Source organism: Epargyreus clarus, unplaced genomic scaffold, assembly GCF_041222505.1.
Source record: "Epargyreus clarus isolate Ecla_fem2 unplaced genomic scaffold, WU_Ecla_fem_2.2 ptg000012l, whole genome shotgun sequence".
In the NCBI taxonomy this organism is placed as follows: Eukaryota; Metazoa; Arthropoda; class Insecta; order Lepidoptera; family Hesperiidae; genus Epargyreus; species Epargyreus clarus.
This window is the reverse complement of record NW_027332220.1, coordinates 8,040,727-8,057,772: the sequence shown is the minus strand read 5'-3', so window position 1 is coordinate 8,057,772 and position 17,046 is coordinate 8,040,727. Positions and strand designations below refer to the sequence as shown.

The 17,046-nt window shown below is 33.4% G+C and overlaps 1 protein-coding gene across 1 annotated transcript; it reads left to right on the top strand.

Annotated features, from left to right (window-relative positions):
- Positions 1-1,231: 1,231 nt before the first annotated feature.
- On the top strand, positions 1,232-15,452 carry LOC140746295 (cytosolic 10-formyltetrahydrofolate dehydrogenase). Its single transcript, XM_073078393.1, has 15 exons — positions 1,232-1,375; positions 2,055-2,196; positions 4,392-4,489; positions 7,959-8,095; positions 9,068-9,219; positions 9,395-9,513; positions 10,110-10,376; positions 10,587-11,191; positions 11,426-11,753; positions 12,138-12,300; positions 12,636-12,754; positions 13,205-13,402; positions 13,847-14,019; positions 14,582-14,781; positions 15,188-15,452. Exons 1-15 carry the CDS (start codon positions 1,349-1,351, stop codon positions 15,241-15,243), a joined length of 2,784 nt encoding a protein of 927 aa, XP_072934494.1. The 5' UTR covers positions 1,232-1,348; the 3' UTR covers positions 15,244-15,452.
- Positions 15,453-17,046: the final 1,594 nt, after the last annotated feature.

The following is a 17,046-nucleotide window of genomic DNA, read 5'->3' as shown; positions in this document are numbered from 1 at the left end:
AAAACCAAAACTACAATAATTCGGTTTGCACGAACGTTCTTGCCACGAACGTGTACGATATGGAATGAACTTCCTCATGAGATATTCCCGAAGCGCTATGACATGGGGTTCTTCTAAAAAGGTGCAATAAGAGCTCTCCTTTAAAGCCGGCGATGCATTAGCGACTCCTCTGGTGTTGAAAGTTTCCATAGGCGACGTTAACTACTTTCCATCAGGTAGCAAGTCTCTTGTCAAGGTAGTAAGATTTACTTTATTTAAAAAAATAGTATTCAAATTTCACTTTAAATATTGTTTAATTGGCCCTTTCATAGATACTCTACTTTTACATATTTAATGACTAATATATATTTATTATTTGATATCACACACACAGATTATTTACCTGCGGTTTTCACAAGTGATGCCTTTAAACTATCAAGAACACGTATATTAGGACACAAACATGTTTGATATAGGTATAACAAAGGCGTCGAAAGCTCCTAATCAGTCTCTATTATGGAAATAAACTTACGGTAAAACTTGAAAGCTCAGCAGACTACCTAATAGAAAGCTAACAAATTACATTAGTTATCTATAGATTTATAACAATTGAAAATAATAGGCCTTGAACAAATTTATTAGTGTCTCTACATCTCGAAAATCGATTTCAATTGAAGCTCAGTTGCAAAAAAAGGATCAGTTGCACAGTTATAAAATAATTTTTAAGTAAGTAAAATAGTATTTTTTTTGTTGATTTTATTATTATCCATGTAAAGTAGCTATACATACCAATAAATAATTGATTGTTTGGGTTTCTTATCAGAAAATTCCTGGAAATTGAAAGCTCTATGCGCTAATTTGCACGATAATTTAATTAAATCCACTCCGTTTTTGTTTCTCTGTTTAGGGTGGGTAAATTTATAAAGGGTTGAAATGGTTTTCAAAGGCAAAAGCTTCCACACGAAGAACTCAACACCAGGCTATTACAAAAGACAAGGATTCAACACGAAAATACACCTTAAAAAAATTGAACACATTCTAGCACTGTGCATAAATTTAAAAAAATATTTGCATTATTTTTTATATCAAATAATGCACATTTTTGTTTCACAGATTTCGTCCTGACTTCTGTAAAAAATATTTCACAGTTTTTTTCTAACTTCTTTTTTCAGAACGTAACAACTGTCTACACACTGCAGTAGTTTTGGCTATTTTTGTGAAACATACTGAGTATAATATATCTTTGAAGTGTGTTAGATAAGTGAGGTCAAGGGTAAGATGTATGTGCTCATAAAATAGGAATAATTTGCCCCATTCGTGTTAGTCCGATCGCGTTCAACAGACCGCATAGTCAAGAGACGAGAGCAACATGCCTCCTGTAGCAGTGCCCGAAGAGGTATTTTTTATTTTGTTTTATTTTTTTATATGCAATTTGTCAGTTTGTTTTTTTATCGTGCTGTTTTGTTTCCTACATTTATTAATTATAATTCAATTATTTATCAAAAATAAATATCAATGTAAATAATAATACCACCCAAAAAAAACAAAAAAAAAATATTGTAAGTTATTTAATTCTTTAAAAACTTTTTGCATTTATTTCCATCCATTACTAGTAAATAGCTGTTAAGTAAATAACTGTTCTGAAATACTATTTAAATTTAATATTCACGTTAAATACGTTTCATATATTTCGTAAGGTAGTACCTAATTATTATATTTGTGTTTATTTTAATTAATTTGAAATTTAAATCGTTGTGTATTTTATTAAGTTTCTTAACTGTTAAAAAGTGATATAACTTTAACATAATATTAACATTGAATTGTTTCTCATGCATTTAATTTATTACAAATAATTAAAAAATATAAGTAAATATATAAATATAAATATATTACGTTGCAATACAACTTAATTACATTAAACTTATTAATTTTTTATTTTAATTTAAAATAATAAACATTATCTTGATTTTCATTAAAGACACTACATTCGTTTAGTTTGCAGGACTAACATCTAAGTATGTCAAAAATGGTATAGTGCAAATTACCGATTTTTAAAACTTTACTTAATATTTTAGGCGCCAAAGCAAAAGCTTCGAGTGGCCATCATAGGCCAGAGTACCTTTGCAGCTGAAGTGTTCAAGTTATTGCAGAAAGATGGTCACGATGTGGTCGGTGTGTTCACTGTGTTAGACAAAGGGGCACGAGAAGATCCCTTGGGTAAGTTGGCTTTTAATATTATATAAAACGTCCCAATTTAGTTCTTATAGAATGATTTTGTGGGCGATCTCAGGAAGAATTCGATTAGGAATGTTGTTCTTTTAAATCTTATTTAAAAAAAGGGATTGTTTCAACGTCGTTCTAAGAGTTAGCAACGCATCTTTGGGTTAACTCGGATAGGAATTCAGTTCTATTTGAGATTGGTTAAATATCAGGTCCCCATCAAGTCGACCACTTGTTATCTTGGTACTTCAATTTTAAAAATGGTGTGCTTATCAAAATTGTCACAGTATTCAGGGAATTCCAGGAAAATCCACTATGTGACATACATGTACATTTAAAAAAAATGGTATAGTTAATGAAAGTAATCAAGTTCGTTTGTTAATTAAAAATTCTCACAATATACAATAATAATTATACAAATATAAGAAAGCACAATTAATAAACAAAAATGTGTTATTTATTAGAACGCTAACAAGTTTTTTCAAAATTACAATATATTTTATCTTCATTTATCCACTAATTTGTCACTCCTTTACCAAAAAAAATGCAAATGCAATGCATCTTGCAAAAAAATGACATTTCATAACACAAAACAAGACGGAACATTTAAAAATAAAATACAGAAAGTATTTGATCTTTGCATGTGCATGTGCAATTAGTGGGATGCGATTGTAACACATGTATCTCAAGCACATTAGATGTGGAAATCATTAAGACACCTTTTGAGACATTCTTTTCGAGACGTGGTAGTAATACTTTATGGTACGGCCGTGCCGCTTCTTTTGGCTCGACTTGGCGGAGGCACTGCCGTGCCTCCAGATAGTAGTGACAAGATAAAATTACTTATATGGTGTGACTATTATACAGTTTGTTTCTCATTTACACCATTGCTTGTTGTTACGGAATTCCTCTCAAAGTAAAGGAATTTATAAGCCCAAGTCGACCGCGCAGGCGAGATGCGATTGATAGACTTCAAAAATCTTTAAGACGCATTTTGAAAGAACTCAGCGTATAGGTCTCCTCACTATGTTTCTATCATTGTTTAATTATGCTATCTTTAATTTTAACATGCCCATATGAAGTAATTTTGAAAAATGACCACTGTGCTTCTGGGCTTGTCTATTAGTAGACTTTCAGAGATTTATTTATTTATGTATTTAATATTTAAATATACCTTTAAAAGTGATACAAAAGACGGACTTAACGCAAGAATCATTCTCTAAAAATCAACCTCAAGGCAAGTAGTTCCTAATCACGCAGCATTTTTTTTTAGTAAAACAATAAAAATAATAATATGCTATATAATAATATATTTATTTACAAAACTGTAAAGAGTGAACGAGGGGTGAGTTAAAATTCAGTCATTTGAAATAACATTCTTTATTAACACAAATTATAATGATACATAGATTGCTGAGATAATAAGTAATGGAAATGTTCAGTGATCTATTATGGAACTTACTTCATTGGAAAAAAACCTTATTATTACCATAATGAGTATTAATTACTACATGCCCTTAATTGCTACATACTACAAATGGAAAGCGAAAGACATGATGACAAGACATGACATTTAATAATTATTATTTACTAATATTTTTCTTGCAATATAATGTCTATGTCGAATAGCGACTGAAACTCGGCTTTTATTAGCTTGGGTTGTATGTATATATGTAACTAAGTAACGGAATCTTGGAACCCGTTTTTATCCATTTTGAACTTTGAACATTTATTTTCTTTGAAGTGTTGGGCGCTTTTCGAAAACTGATAAATGGAGCACCCCACGCTTTTTCCACAATTATACTATTTATTGTTCTTTAATTTATTTCTAGATTGAAAATTATTTTCTACTTTTTAGTTTATAAAATCATAGAAGCGTGTTTTTTAGTTTTTTTAACTATATATCTAATATACTATAGAAATAAGCAAGCAGCACACCAGGTAAAAAAGCAAAAGCCATACTCCCACTCATGGACATCTCTAATGAACCCCATTGCTACGAGTAGCTCTAAGGACTAAATTAGAACGCCGCGAATAAGCTTGCCCCGAACCCTGCAAAAAAGAAAAATAAAAACGTTAAGTACTGTAATTACATAGGCAGAAGATGTGGCGGTGTTCCCTCCAGAGTCGAGCCACGGAGGGTTCTACCCAAAATAATAACTGTTAGATTAACAAATATTTTTTTATTTCAGCAACTATTGCTGTGCAGCATGGAAAACCAGTGTACAAGTACAAAACATGGCGGATAAAAGGGAAGGTGATACCAGAAGTGCTTGAGGAATACAAATCTGTAAGTATTATTTAAAATTGTATTACTAAATGTTAAATGTGTTCTTCCGTATTTTTTTAGTAAGTAAGTAGTGAGTAAATCGCCCGGTTTTTTTTGTTTACGAGGAGAATACGCCCTAGTAAATAGTTACTGCATATATACCTGAAGATAACACATTTGACAAGCTTTTATTATAAGTTTCACACAAAAATACTTTTCTTGTTCGTAATCATTCCATGTTACGATTCAAATTACGATATAGGTACAATTTTATGATAATCTACTAAAATTTAGATACTTAGTATTGTTTTTCGATATCGTTTTGTGTAAAAGTGGAGAATAAAAAACAATCTTATTGTTAATAACTGCTTACTATCACTTTTTATCATTATTACATGGCAGAAATAGAAATAGCTACGCCACAATCGAACCACGAACGCTCTACGATCTTGGAATGTGGTATTAGTGACTTGTACCCTTAGTATGAGTTTTTACGTTTTGACAAATATGACTTTGTTTTGGTATTTGTTTACGTGTTTGCCCATATATTTCCAAACAGCGCCTCTAGCAGACTGTATCAGAACTGATTGGAAATGTATGGGAAATACGTAAACAAATGCAATAACAGTCATTTTTGGAAAAACGTAAAAACTCATACTAAGGGTACTGAGGTATTGACAAATTTTGTCTCCGGGTCGTTGGTTGAAGTAAAGTAAGGTTAAATGATTACTAAATTTACTAATCAGTAAATTAATTGGCATATGAACGTAATAGTTCGTCTGGGCATGCTTCCTCGTTCGAGTTATCGCATGATTTTGAGCTTTATTACGAACCTACTGCACTTTTAACCTCAGATAAGTGAAATGATAGGAAGTAGAGTAGAATTAGATTAAACAATGTTAGTACACGAGAAAACAGTGTAAATTAACCCATTATCCTACTGCTGCTGAACGTTCATCCACCGTTTAATCTAAGATTAGATTTACGTCCAGTGGTGTAATTGCCCCCGGGTTAAGAAGACTGGAGTCTAAGGCGGCAAATTTTAGGCCGGCAAATTTAGGGACGATTTTTAATGTCTTCTACAATTTCTGTTGTCGCCCTACGTTGTGCTGTAGTAGTGGGGCTTTAAAGCATTTAATCTAGGAGTAGAAAGTGACATATCGGTGCCCTAGTTCAAAGTTATGCTAATTACGAGAAAATTCTGATATAGTTAAAACGGGAGGGCAAAATTCATAAAGTTACAACCTTAGTGTCAAAAAATGTAATTGAATCTACTTTGTGCTAGAGTTACTAAAATATGTATTTGTTTAATTTTTCAGCTCGGTTCTTCTACAATAGGTATACTTAAGAATGTTTGCATAAAAATAAACTTATATCGATATCCCCAAAGACCTCTATTTATAATTTATCGATTTTTATCAGTTTCGCCGTTCCAGAAACTGGATTTTGTTTTGAATATCATTTATATTAATGCAATATTTACTTATATATTTTTAAAGTTTTGTATAATAATAGTTATCAGCTCATTATCAGAAACCAACATATCTTAAATTGTTGCTAAAGTATTTTCTTGTGTGACACGTGAGTAACTTCGAATGTGTGTCTTCGAATAAAACATATTTACAAATACGAGATATCGATATCCGTTTTATAAGTATTTGTTTTATATACGTGTTACATGTGATTAAGTTTTGCTAATTAATTTAATCGAGAATATAGTAGGTAGATTAATTAATTAATTATTGCTAATACGTGCCAGGTTCTAGGTTCACGGATTGTTAAGGCAATCTTATAACATAAGGCATTCTAACATTGATAACAGGCGTACTGTTAACAAAAATCAATCTTAACCAATTTTTGCCTCCCGTAGTTTTAAATTGGTAATATTTTCTAGGCAATAATTGTTCAAGATTTTGAACTTTGGCAAATTGTATAAATTTCTTTTAAGACTTCAGGTGTAGCGAGGCATTTGAATGTGTCGAAAATTCCATCATGTGGAATATCAGAAATAGATTATAAAAGATACATAGAGAAAATAAATTAGAAATCAAAGATAGAATAGATTATAAACACTTCCCTATTTTCTATATTTATACTTCAAACTAATACAACAATCTTGTAATATAAGGATGTATAAGAAGATATATTCACTAGATATAAGAAGATCCTATAATAATATTATGACTACAAGTCAGGTTATTATGTAACTCAATATGGTGATAGCAACGGTCGCCTATGATAACGATAACCCATAGTTTATCGATCACCATAATATTGTTTAATTAATATCCGATTGGATACATTAATTGGTATATTTTTGGCGTCAAAAATATCAAGAGACGCATATATACTTACGTAAATAAGGCGTACTACTCTTTATTATTGTGATTTCGCAAATATCTAATACTCATATCTAAAATACAACCAGCATATGTAAAAAAAACAATATTTTTTTGATGTTGCAAATATAATTTTCTTAAATATCAAAATAAACGGCTAATCTAGAAATCTTCCAGGTTTGTCTTACAAGAACAGTATAAAGCTGTTATGTTGTGATTTAGCTAGGGTATAATCCAAAAATACTAATAAAAATATTCGTTAGTCCAAAAAAACAGTTACGCAAGTATTTCTTTTAGGATCTCTGCCCTATCTGGGACCAGTAGGTAACTGATGTCCGTTGGCTGCAGTGGCCAATAAAAATGCGTCGGATTTATCAAGTGGCCTGACGGTCTTATCGCTACATTTTAACACAAAAATAAATAATATTTGTACAGTTTACATAAACTGAGTACAATTTATAAGTCACGGTTTGCTTATCGTAAGCAGAAATGAAAGGGAATATTCTGTTCAAATATCCAACAAGAAGAACAAGAATCCCTTTTCAGTAGTAGGTAGTTGATAGAAATAGGTATTTTTGTAACCAGTCTACCTATAGAATATCTATGTTTTGCATACTAGGCCCATAATTATTTACGCATTAGCATTGCAACAACCTGCATTAGGTTTTTGCTCTTCTATGATGCCCGGCGAACTATGATGGTATTTGATAGAAGATTTTTAAGTTCGTTGAGTAGACAATCCTGCCGGAAATAAAATCAAAATATTGTACGATCATATTAAAGATTTTAAAAATACTTTGATGGGTCGGACGCGGAAGAGCCAACGTCGCGACTTATAAACGTAGTGTTTCTGGTTTGAAGGGTATCGCAGAGCTACTTAGGGCATTCCAATTTAGTTCTCAGGAACAGTTCCGCATATATGTACGCTGGATCTATTATGGCAACTTTATTTGAAGTAGTCGACTTCAGGAACGGCAGTGGTTACTTATGCAAGTCTTTAGAGTTTTTTTGTATACGCGCACTGCTTCAGGCGACATCGGGTGAAAGAGATTCGATTTTTGGTAATTGTATCGGAACTGAACCGCTGCAAAATTGTCGCCATGTGTTCACACTTAAATTTCCACAACTAACGCCGTATTCCCTCTCAACAGGTGAACGCAGACATCAACGTCCTGCCGTTCTGTACCCAGTTTATCCCGATGGAGGTCATCACGTACCCGAAGTACGAGAGCATCTGCTACCACCCCAGCATCCTGCCGCGGCACAGGGGAGCCTCTTCCATCAACTGGTGAGTCATCGTATGAAATATTCAACATGTTTAATTGAAGTCGCATGTGTTGAGAATTGCAGATGATCATGATTGATTGATGACTTGATTGATCAAATGCGTCGAAGTTCTTATTGCGCGTTGGTTGATTTTTAAATATAATCGGCAGACCACTATAATTAATTTTTTCGAGTTCGTTTCGTATCCCGGTCAAATCGAATAAACTTTATCAGGGGTCAACAGGGGGTGGCGGGCTATCGTGACCCCCACATATTTTCTCCAGTCCCATTCTCCACTGAATGAAGATGATTTAACTTTTATGATAAAACTTGTAACATCTGTACTTTGGAAGGCTTTTTTTCTTAATTCTTAAGATTGGCAATATATACTTATTTTTGGTAGTACTCTCTGATCCTTCTAGATCTCTGATCTAGAAGGGTTGGTTACTAATGTCCATTGCCGTTTAACATCTGATGGGTTGTATGCTCTTCTACAATTCTACTAAAATACTAAGACTACGAAATATAAGTCACCCTGTAAGTAAGTATACTAAGAAATCCATATCCAGCAGTGGTTACAAATATAGCTAGGTTTATTTTTGTATTAATGTAATGAATTAATGTAATTAAAAGTATTCAATCATCCTTCTGTCGCAACCATCTCACGTAGTATATGTATGTCGACGCTTTACGAATATAACGTGTGTAATTTATTTTTAAATATTGATTAACATTTACTAACAAGTTTATTCAAATTTCACAACATTAATAACCAACAAGTATGTACTCGTTCTACCTATTACCTAATCAAATCACAGAATATTACCTGTTATCAGATCGATGTAATTAGCATTATGTTTTATTAAAATCTTGCTGACGAATCTGTATTCGTCCTCAAGATCCTTACTCATAATTTTATTATCGTCAATAAAATCCCTCCAGCTGATTACAAGCTGATACAAGAGGTACATTTCAACCAAACTTTAATTTTCAGGACACTAATCGAAGGTGACACAACCTGCGGCCTCTCCATATTCTGGGCTGATGATGGTTTGGACACGGGACCGATTCTACTCCAGAAATCATTCCCCTGCACAATCGATGACACCGTGGACTCCTTGTACAACAAGTATTTATATCCTGAGGGTACGTTTTTATTAAAATATTGTTAAATAATATAAATGTTATAGCTGTTATAAATGTTATAGTTTGTTCTTACTCTGTGTTCTCTCATTATCATTGAAATTTCAATTGTATTACTAATAGATGACTACAGTAGCTGAAAAAAAATTGGTAAAATAATATTATTTATCTGTTTTAGGTATCAAAGCTTTAGCAGAATCAGTAAATATGGTAGCGAATGGCACTGCACCAAAGGAAAAGCAAACAGAGGAGGGTGCTACATATGATCCAGCATTGTTTAAACCTGAAACACATCAGGTAAATTTGAAACATATTTTAAGTATCTTTAGGAAACTCCGTTGAAATTATATTGAAAGAGAAAAAAGTTACAGTACTCTTAAATCGACCGTCATAACCATATTTGAATAGTAGGACTTTTAGATTAAGTACTTTTTAAAATAATTGATCGATAATATTAAACTAAGATAAGAAAAATTTTGATAAGATCTGATCTAAATAAGATCTAATAATAAGAAGAAGAACATAATAATAATTGAAAATAGGGGTAGCCTATTTTTTCGTTTTCGAACCAAAGGAATAGCGGACAGATAATAATATGCACTATCAATAAATGGTGCCAAATAAACGCTTTCTACACTCACAGCCCCACACTAGGATTCCCTGTGTCGTGGGTGCCATGGACACATACATAGACAAATACACAAACACCTAAACCTAGAAACAGAATTCTAAATTCCTCATTTAGATTTAGGCCGGGGATCGAACCCGGGACCCTTTCCGCGTCAGACCGGTATGGTGACCGCTCTGCCACGCGGGTCGCCAAATTATTACTTATTACTTAATTATTTTTGAAATACATACATATAAATAAGTGGTTCGAAATAAATTTCCAGATCGACTGGTCCAAAGGAGGAATAGATTTACACAATTTTATCAGAGGAATGGACTCCTCTCCTGGAGCGACCACCTTCATAAAACCTCAGACCAAAGATGGTGTAGACGAAGCTAATGAAGCCAGCATTGAAATTAAATTCTTTGGCTCTTCACTGTGGGAAGGCGAGTATGAAACTGAGGGTGACGAGGTCGTCATACCAGGTCTGGAGAGACCAGCGGTTATACATGATGCAGGGCTGCTGATCACTGCTAATGATGGCGTAAAGGTATGTAGCAAAGTACACACATAAATAGTTATTTTTAATATACCCATAATATAATTGTTGATTGTGTAATATTAATGTCTTGTCTTATGTAATATTAATACCATTATTAGCTTTAATTTTGTCTATATTTGTATTTGTAATATAGAAAATAATTATATTTCCATTGTTTTATAAACAAAGACTAATAATATATTTTTATTTTTATTGCAGTTAAACGTTGCAAGATTGAAAGTTAACGGCAAAATGATAAACGCCCAAAACTTTTATAAAGCAAACGAAAAGAAAGTTTCGATTCAACTGTCAGCTGAAGAAAAACAGTTTATAGAAAACGTTCGTGCAGTATGGAAGGCTATACTTAGAATTGATATTGAAGAAGACACCGATTTCTTCTTCGGTGGCGCCGGTTCAATGGATGTCGTAAGATTAGTAGAAGAAGTTAAAGATTTAGCTAATATGGATCTCCAAAACGAAGACGTTTATATGAATACCACATTCCTAGAATTTTACACAGCAGCAGTACTGAAATGGCGAGGAGGTTCAGGCAGTAAGGACGTCGTTTACGAAGGAATTGAATTAGAAGCAAACAAAATGAAAATTAAATTTCCGACACAATTGTTTATTAACGGTGAATTTGTCAATTCAGATAGTGGAAAGACACTAACGCTAATTAATCCCACGGATGAGTCGGTAATTTGTAAAGTACAAAGTGCATCAGCTAATGATGTAGATAAAGCTGTGAAAGCAGCGAAGAAGGCCTTTGAAGAAGGTGAATGGTCGAAGATTAGCGCACGTGAACGGGGCCAGATAATGTTCAGGTAAATTACTATTCTTGGTAAGCAAATTGTTATTGTAATTTAATATCGCATATGAAAGTTACAGTAAATTTAAAAAAGAACATTTTAATACTTCACTTATTAACAAACTGAAAGAGCTTTAGAGCTACTATCAACTATGTGCAACAGACAACAAAAATATGTAAATATCTTGTTTCATGTGATATGAAATGTAAAAAATCTGACTTATGCTAATGAAGTATCTTATGTTAACAGATTAGCAGACTTAATGGAGCAGCACAAAGAAGAGCTAGCAACCATCGAGTCAATAGACTCAGGAGCAGTATACACGCTCGCACTAAAGACCCACGTTGGGATGTCTATAGATACCTGGAGGTACTTCGCTGGCTGGTGCGATAAGATCCAAGGAGCTACCATACCCATCAACCACGCAAGACCTAATAGGAACTTAACGATCACAAAGAAAGAACCTATTGGTGTGTGTGGTTTGATAACACCATGGAATTACCCGTTGATGATGTTGTCCTGGAAAATGGCGGCGTGTTTAGCTGCTGGCAATACTGTGGTTATGAAACCTGCTGCGGTAAGGTTTTTACGTATTTCTTTATAGATATAGATTGTAGCATGATCATGACGTACAAAAAATCAAGGTTTCGGTCACATCGTTTTACACTGCGCGTTGATTGTCAATCAAAAAATTTTATAAAGTAGATTTTGCATTACAATTTAAAGAAATATATGAATTAAAAATATTCAAATTTTCAGTTTAAACGAATATTGGTATCATAGTCATCTATCATTCTGTCATTGTCCTTTACTCACATTCGTTCTTTAATCCTGTCTCTCCTCTCTCTGTACTCGTACTTCATCTTCCTTCGTTTGATTAATTTTCCACATAAAATGATTATCGACATATTCTTAAATATTTCAAATTAGACGGTTATATTAAAAGCTCCATTTCCCACAGGTATGTCCACTGACCGCATTGAAGTTCGCCGAGCTATGCGTTCGCGCAGGGGTCCCTCCAGGCGTCGTCAACATCCTCCCAGGAAGTGGAACTGTTTGTGGTCAGGCTCTGGCCGACCATCCTCTGGTTAGGAAACTTGGATTCACCGGCAGTACAGAAATAGGTAAAAACTATATATTATTTTTTAACGCCCTTCAAAATATAACTAGCAAAACGAAATAATCTGTAGGAAGAGATCAAAAAACACATGGCTAGAAAAATAATTCTTAGGACTGAAATTAATTACGCAAAACGTTGTACCTATAGAAAAAGTTATGAGATTAAATAAAATACATAAAAGAAAAATAAATTTAAATATTTACATCAATCATAAATAAATTTAGAAAATGTTAGTGAAAGAATAAAAAAAAATCAAATTGGACTAAAGCGGATTACTTTTTCTGAATTAAGTATAGAACGCAATTATTGAACTAATTAAATTGTTTTCTTTGAACGCAGGTCAAACCATAATGAAGTCTTGTGCTGCTTCAAATATGAAGAAAGTATCTTTAGAATTAGGTGGCAAATCACCACTGGTTATCTTTGAAGACTGTGATCTCGACAAGGCCGTAAGAAACGTAAGTACCTAACTAAGATAAATAGTTATTACCGGATAGTGAGTACTTAGATATATTTCTAGTAAAATTGGGTAATTAAGTATATGGCTTAGTTATAATTGTTATTATATAATATAATTATTATTAACGATAATCATAAACACCCAAGGACAGATTTTATTTTAAGCGTATTGACTAAACATTTTTAGGCGCTTTAGTTAGATGAAATTTATGCTAGTGTAATTAATTTTGTATAAAAAATTTAACAATTATTCATACAAAATGTATTTTTTATACAAAATTTTAGTCACAGTATGTTAACACATACTCGTGACTAAAATGGTTCTATGGGGTCTAAAATTCCATCTACCCATCGGACAGTCTCCTTGTAAACCTATATATACAATCAGCAGGTAAACGACCTAGATGATATCTCTGCAAGCCAATAAATGAGTCTATTTACTTTGACAGGGTATGTCTTCAGTATTCTTCAACAAGGGTGAGAACTGCATAGCAGCTGGCAGGCTCTTCGTCGAAGAGACCATCCATGACGAGTTTCTACGGCGTGTGGTCGAAGAGACCAAGAAGATCAGCATTGGTGACCCTCTGCACAGAGGTACCTCTCATGGACCTCAAAATCATAAGGCGCATATGGATAAACTATTAGAGGTAAGCTTTTAACGAACCACCATTGATATATTTAAAAATTCCATTAATTTATTGATTTATCACGTAGACCAGTAAAAATAAAAATAAACTATGTTGGTATGAATTTGGTACATTATAGGTACTCTCTCTGTCTTAGTAAGTAGATTCAAGACTCATTTGAGCATTTCTAAGTGTATGCACGTAATTCTAAGTGATTCAATATATTTTATATTGTTTTACATTGCCAAGGTAAATAAGTTATTTAGCTAAATAAGTGGTAATAGTAGTTAGATTGAACCTTATGGCTAGGTTAGAGGATGACTCATCAAATAATATTTCTACTAAGTAAATCCGTAAATCTTTTACGTGATTAAATAAATCTTGGGGTTTATTTTTCTAACCTAGTGAACTTTTTACCGTCAGTGAGTGAGCTTATTAAGAAGATTTACTTATTTTGTATTATAGTACTGTGAACGTGGCGTGAAGGAAGGTGCAAAGCTTGTGTATGGAGGGAAACGCCTCAACAGACCAGGCTTCTTCTTCGAGCCGACCATCTTCACCGACGTGAAAGACGGCACATATCTCGCGACAGAGGAGTCCTTCGGGCCTATTATGATCATCAGCAAGTTTAGTAGCAAGTGAGTGTTATATTTTTTTAATTAAACAATGAACGTAATACTTAATAATTTATTTAAAAAATTGGATTTTTTTATCATTCGAAAAATGCCATCGTAAATTTCTAAAGAGAACTTATTCTGCGAAGTTTTTGAAGAATCTCATGGCGCCTATTTCATGGTCATAGTATATCGAAAGACTTGCGAGGAAATTAATTCGCTGCTAAATTTTACTTTAAAGGTCATCTACTTTGTAAGATAGAGACAATATCACAAGGTATTCCAATTTATATCCCAGCTTACTATAATAATAAGTATAATACTAATTGGATAATAGATATCCACATGTGCAGCAAGGCGCGAGCGACCGCCAGGCGAGCAGCGTAAAATTACATAAAAATATAGCATTATAATACAACATTATTAGGTTGAAGTGCCTTTGCAGTCGAACTACAACCTGCTACCGCTTCATCTCCATGTGTATTATCAACTTTAGTCCTTAACTTTAGTAAAATGTTTCCCAAAAAAATCGTGAATATGATTCGACGATCATGTTGATTCATATCGCATATTTCTTTAACCCCAGAAATATCGCCGACGTGATCCGTCGCGCGAACAACACGGAGTACGGTCTCGCGAGCGGCGTGTTCACGCGGGACGTGTCGCGCGCGCTGCAGTTCGCGGAGCGTGTGGACGCGGGCACCGTGTTCGTCAACACGTACAACAAGACCGACGTCGCCGCGCCCTTCGGTGGGTTCAAGCAGTCTGGCTTTGGCAAGGATTTGGGTGAGTACCTACGACTGATAGTCTAATTTACCAATAAGAACAATAAGACCGGCGTCGTCGCGCGTTTTGGTGGGTTTAAGCTATCTGGCTGTGGAAAGGATTTGGGTAAGTGCCAGTATCTAGCAAAAATACCGTTTTGACGGATTTAAAGAGCCTAGCTTCAGGAATTAGGTAAATATGAATGATAATCTGGTGAAGAGAAACAATGGCACGCGACAAATACAGAATTAATTTTTTCATCAAATCAGAAGTATAACGACTGGGAAGGGGACCCCCTACGCGGCATTTTTGTTTTTCTTCACCATTACCTATCGTATGTAACTAGTAATAAAGCAGATTTACTTTAAACTAAGTTTTTCAATGATAAAGTTTGATTTTATTCTTTAACAACTTTTTTTGGTTTCAGGTCAAGAAGCACTCAACGAATACCTCAAAACAAAATGTATAACCATAGAATATTAAGTTTAAATAGAATTATCGTGGAATTATCTACGACGAAAGCACAAGTGCACAAGACAAGTTTTGATTATAATAATTATTTTTCTTCTTAGCCAACTAAGTTTAATTTTATTTTGTTTATTGTATATAAATAATCTTATATCGTGAAATACAAAAAAATGACAATTTTGAATGTATTTAACATTATTATTATTAAAGTATTTAAAATATTATTAGTCTTTTCTTTTATTTATTTACTGACCAATTACTGTCTAGAATGCGACAACGTTCTCAATGAAATAAAGATATTTATTCTTACCAATAATATGAAAGGAGAGCAACAAAATTTAAAACTTGAAACTTAAGAGACATTTAGATGGAGAGAGGTTCTCGCACGTTTAGGGTCGAGAAATCGTAAGGAACTATCACAAGCAATAATCGCCATAACATAATCGTATCAAAATGTTTACACACAGGGAAGAACAAAAGCACGCCTACGATTATGTCATGCGAGACTTGCATATGACATATCGCCAGGCGATAATTGCCTGTGTCTGTTTACACGACGAAATTATAGTAAAGAGATTATTTCTATTGAGAATCTCGACTTGTATAAAAACACGCTCTCGTATGACATATCTTGAAGTTCGTATGAATGTTCTACAAATCAATTTGAATCGTTTTCAGTGCGAGATTTCTCATTCGAGTTTAGTGATTATCCAATTGTAATTTAAGGTACAGCGTGTTGTATGCTACCAAATATTTTTTTCTCGCTGTCCATTTTTTTTAACACACGACCCTTTCTTCTTTTTCCGTTTAATTACAAGAATTAATTAAACGGAAAAATAAGATATAATTAGTAAATTGAAAACACTGTCGTCCACTGTAGGTACGTGTCATGGTAGCAATTGGCATAAAATCTCGAAATACGATTATTGCTTTGAAATTCTGTTTACACGGACGCAATAAAATATTCCATGCGAGGCAATTATCGCCCAAGGCAACGAGCGAGAGGAGCGAATCACTAAATATTTTATATTCCTTCGATGATCGTATCTTCGAGACGAGAAACTCTTTCCATCTAAATGGGGCATTCAAATTTGTTCCATCCAAATTTTGTGTTCTGGAGTGAAAACAGTAGTTAGAGGATCTTTTTTCGTTACCTACGAAACTACGAACTTCAATATATTTCATACGAGATCGTGTTTATACAAGTCGAGATTCTCATTAGAAATAATTTCCTAACTATAATTTCGTCGTGTCAACAAACACGGGCAATTACATAGATATAATTATTATCCTACTGACGTAGGGTAGATTGGCAATATGAAACGTCAAGCGAGACTAAAAACTGATTGTTAATGTGTGTGTGAAATGCCAAAGTGTGCATCGCTAGTGTTACTGCTAATAATGTATCGATATCGATTAAATAAAGATAACAATAACAAATTTGTTTATTAGTTTGTTCAGTCAGAGACTTAAAGAGGATACAACAGTCCGAAATGATTAAATGTAAAGAATATTTTACTTACGTTGTTTATTTGTGATTTCCATAGGTTATTTCGCGGAAGTTTTTGTATTCATTTTTATTTATTGCATTGTATATCTTCTTTAAGCAGATACACGCTATCAACTTTAATATAGTATGGCTTCATTTCGGTTCACAACATAAATTCAACCAACTCTAACAGCAAACGATTTAATTATTATTTGTCTTGTTTGGTTTCGATGTAGTGACGTCACATGACATTTGAGGCAGCACTGTCGCCGTTTTGGGATTTAAAATCCACAGATAAAAAATCGAAAATTTCTTTTGAAAAATTAAAA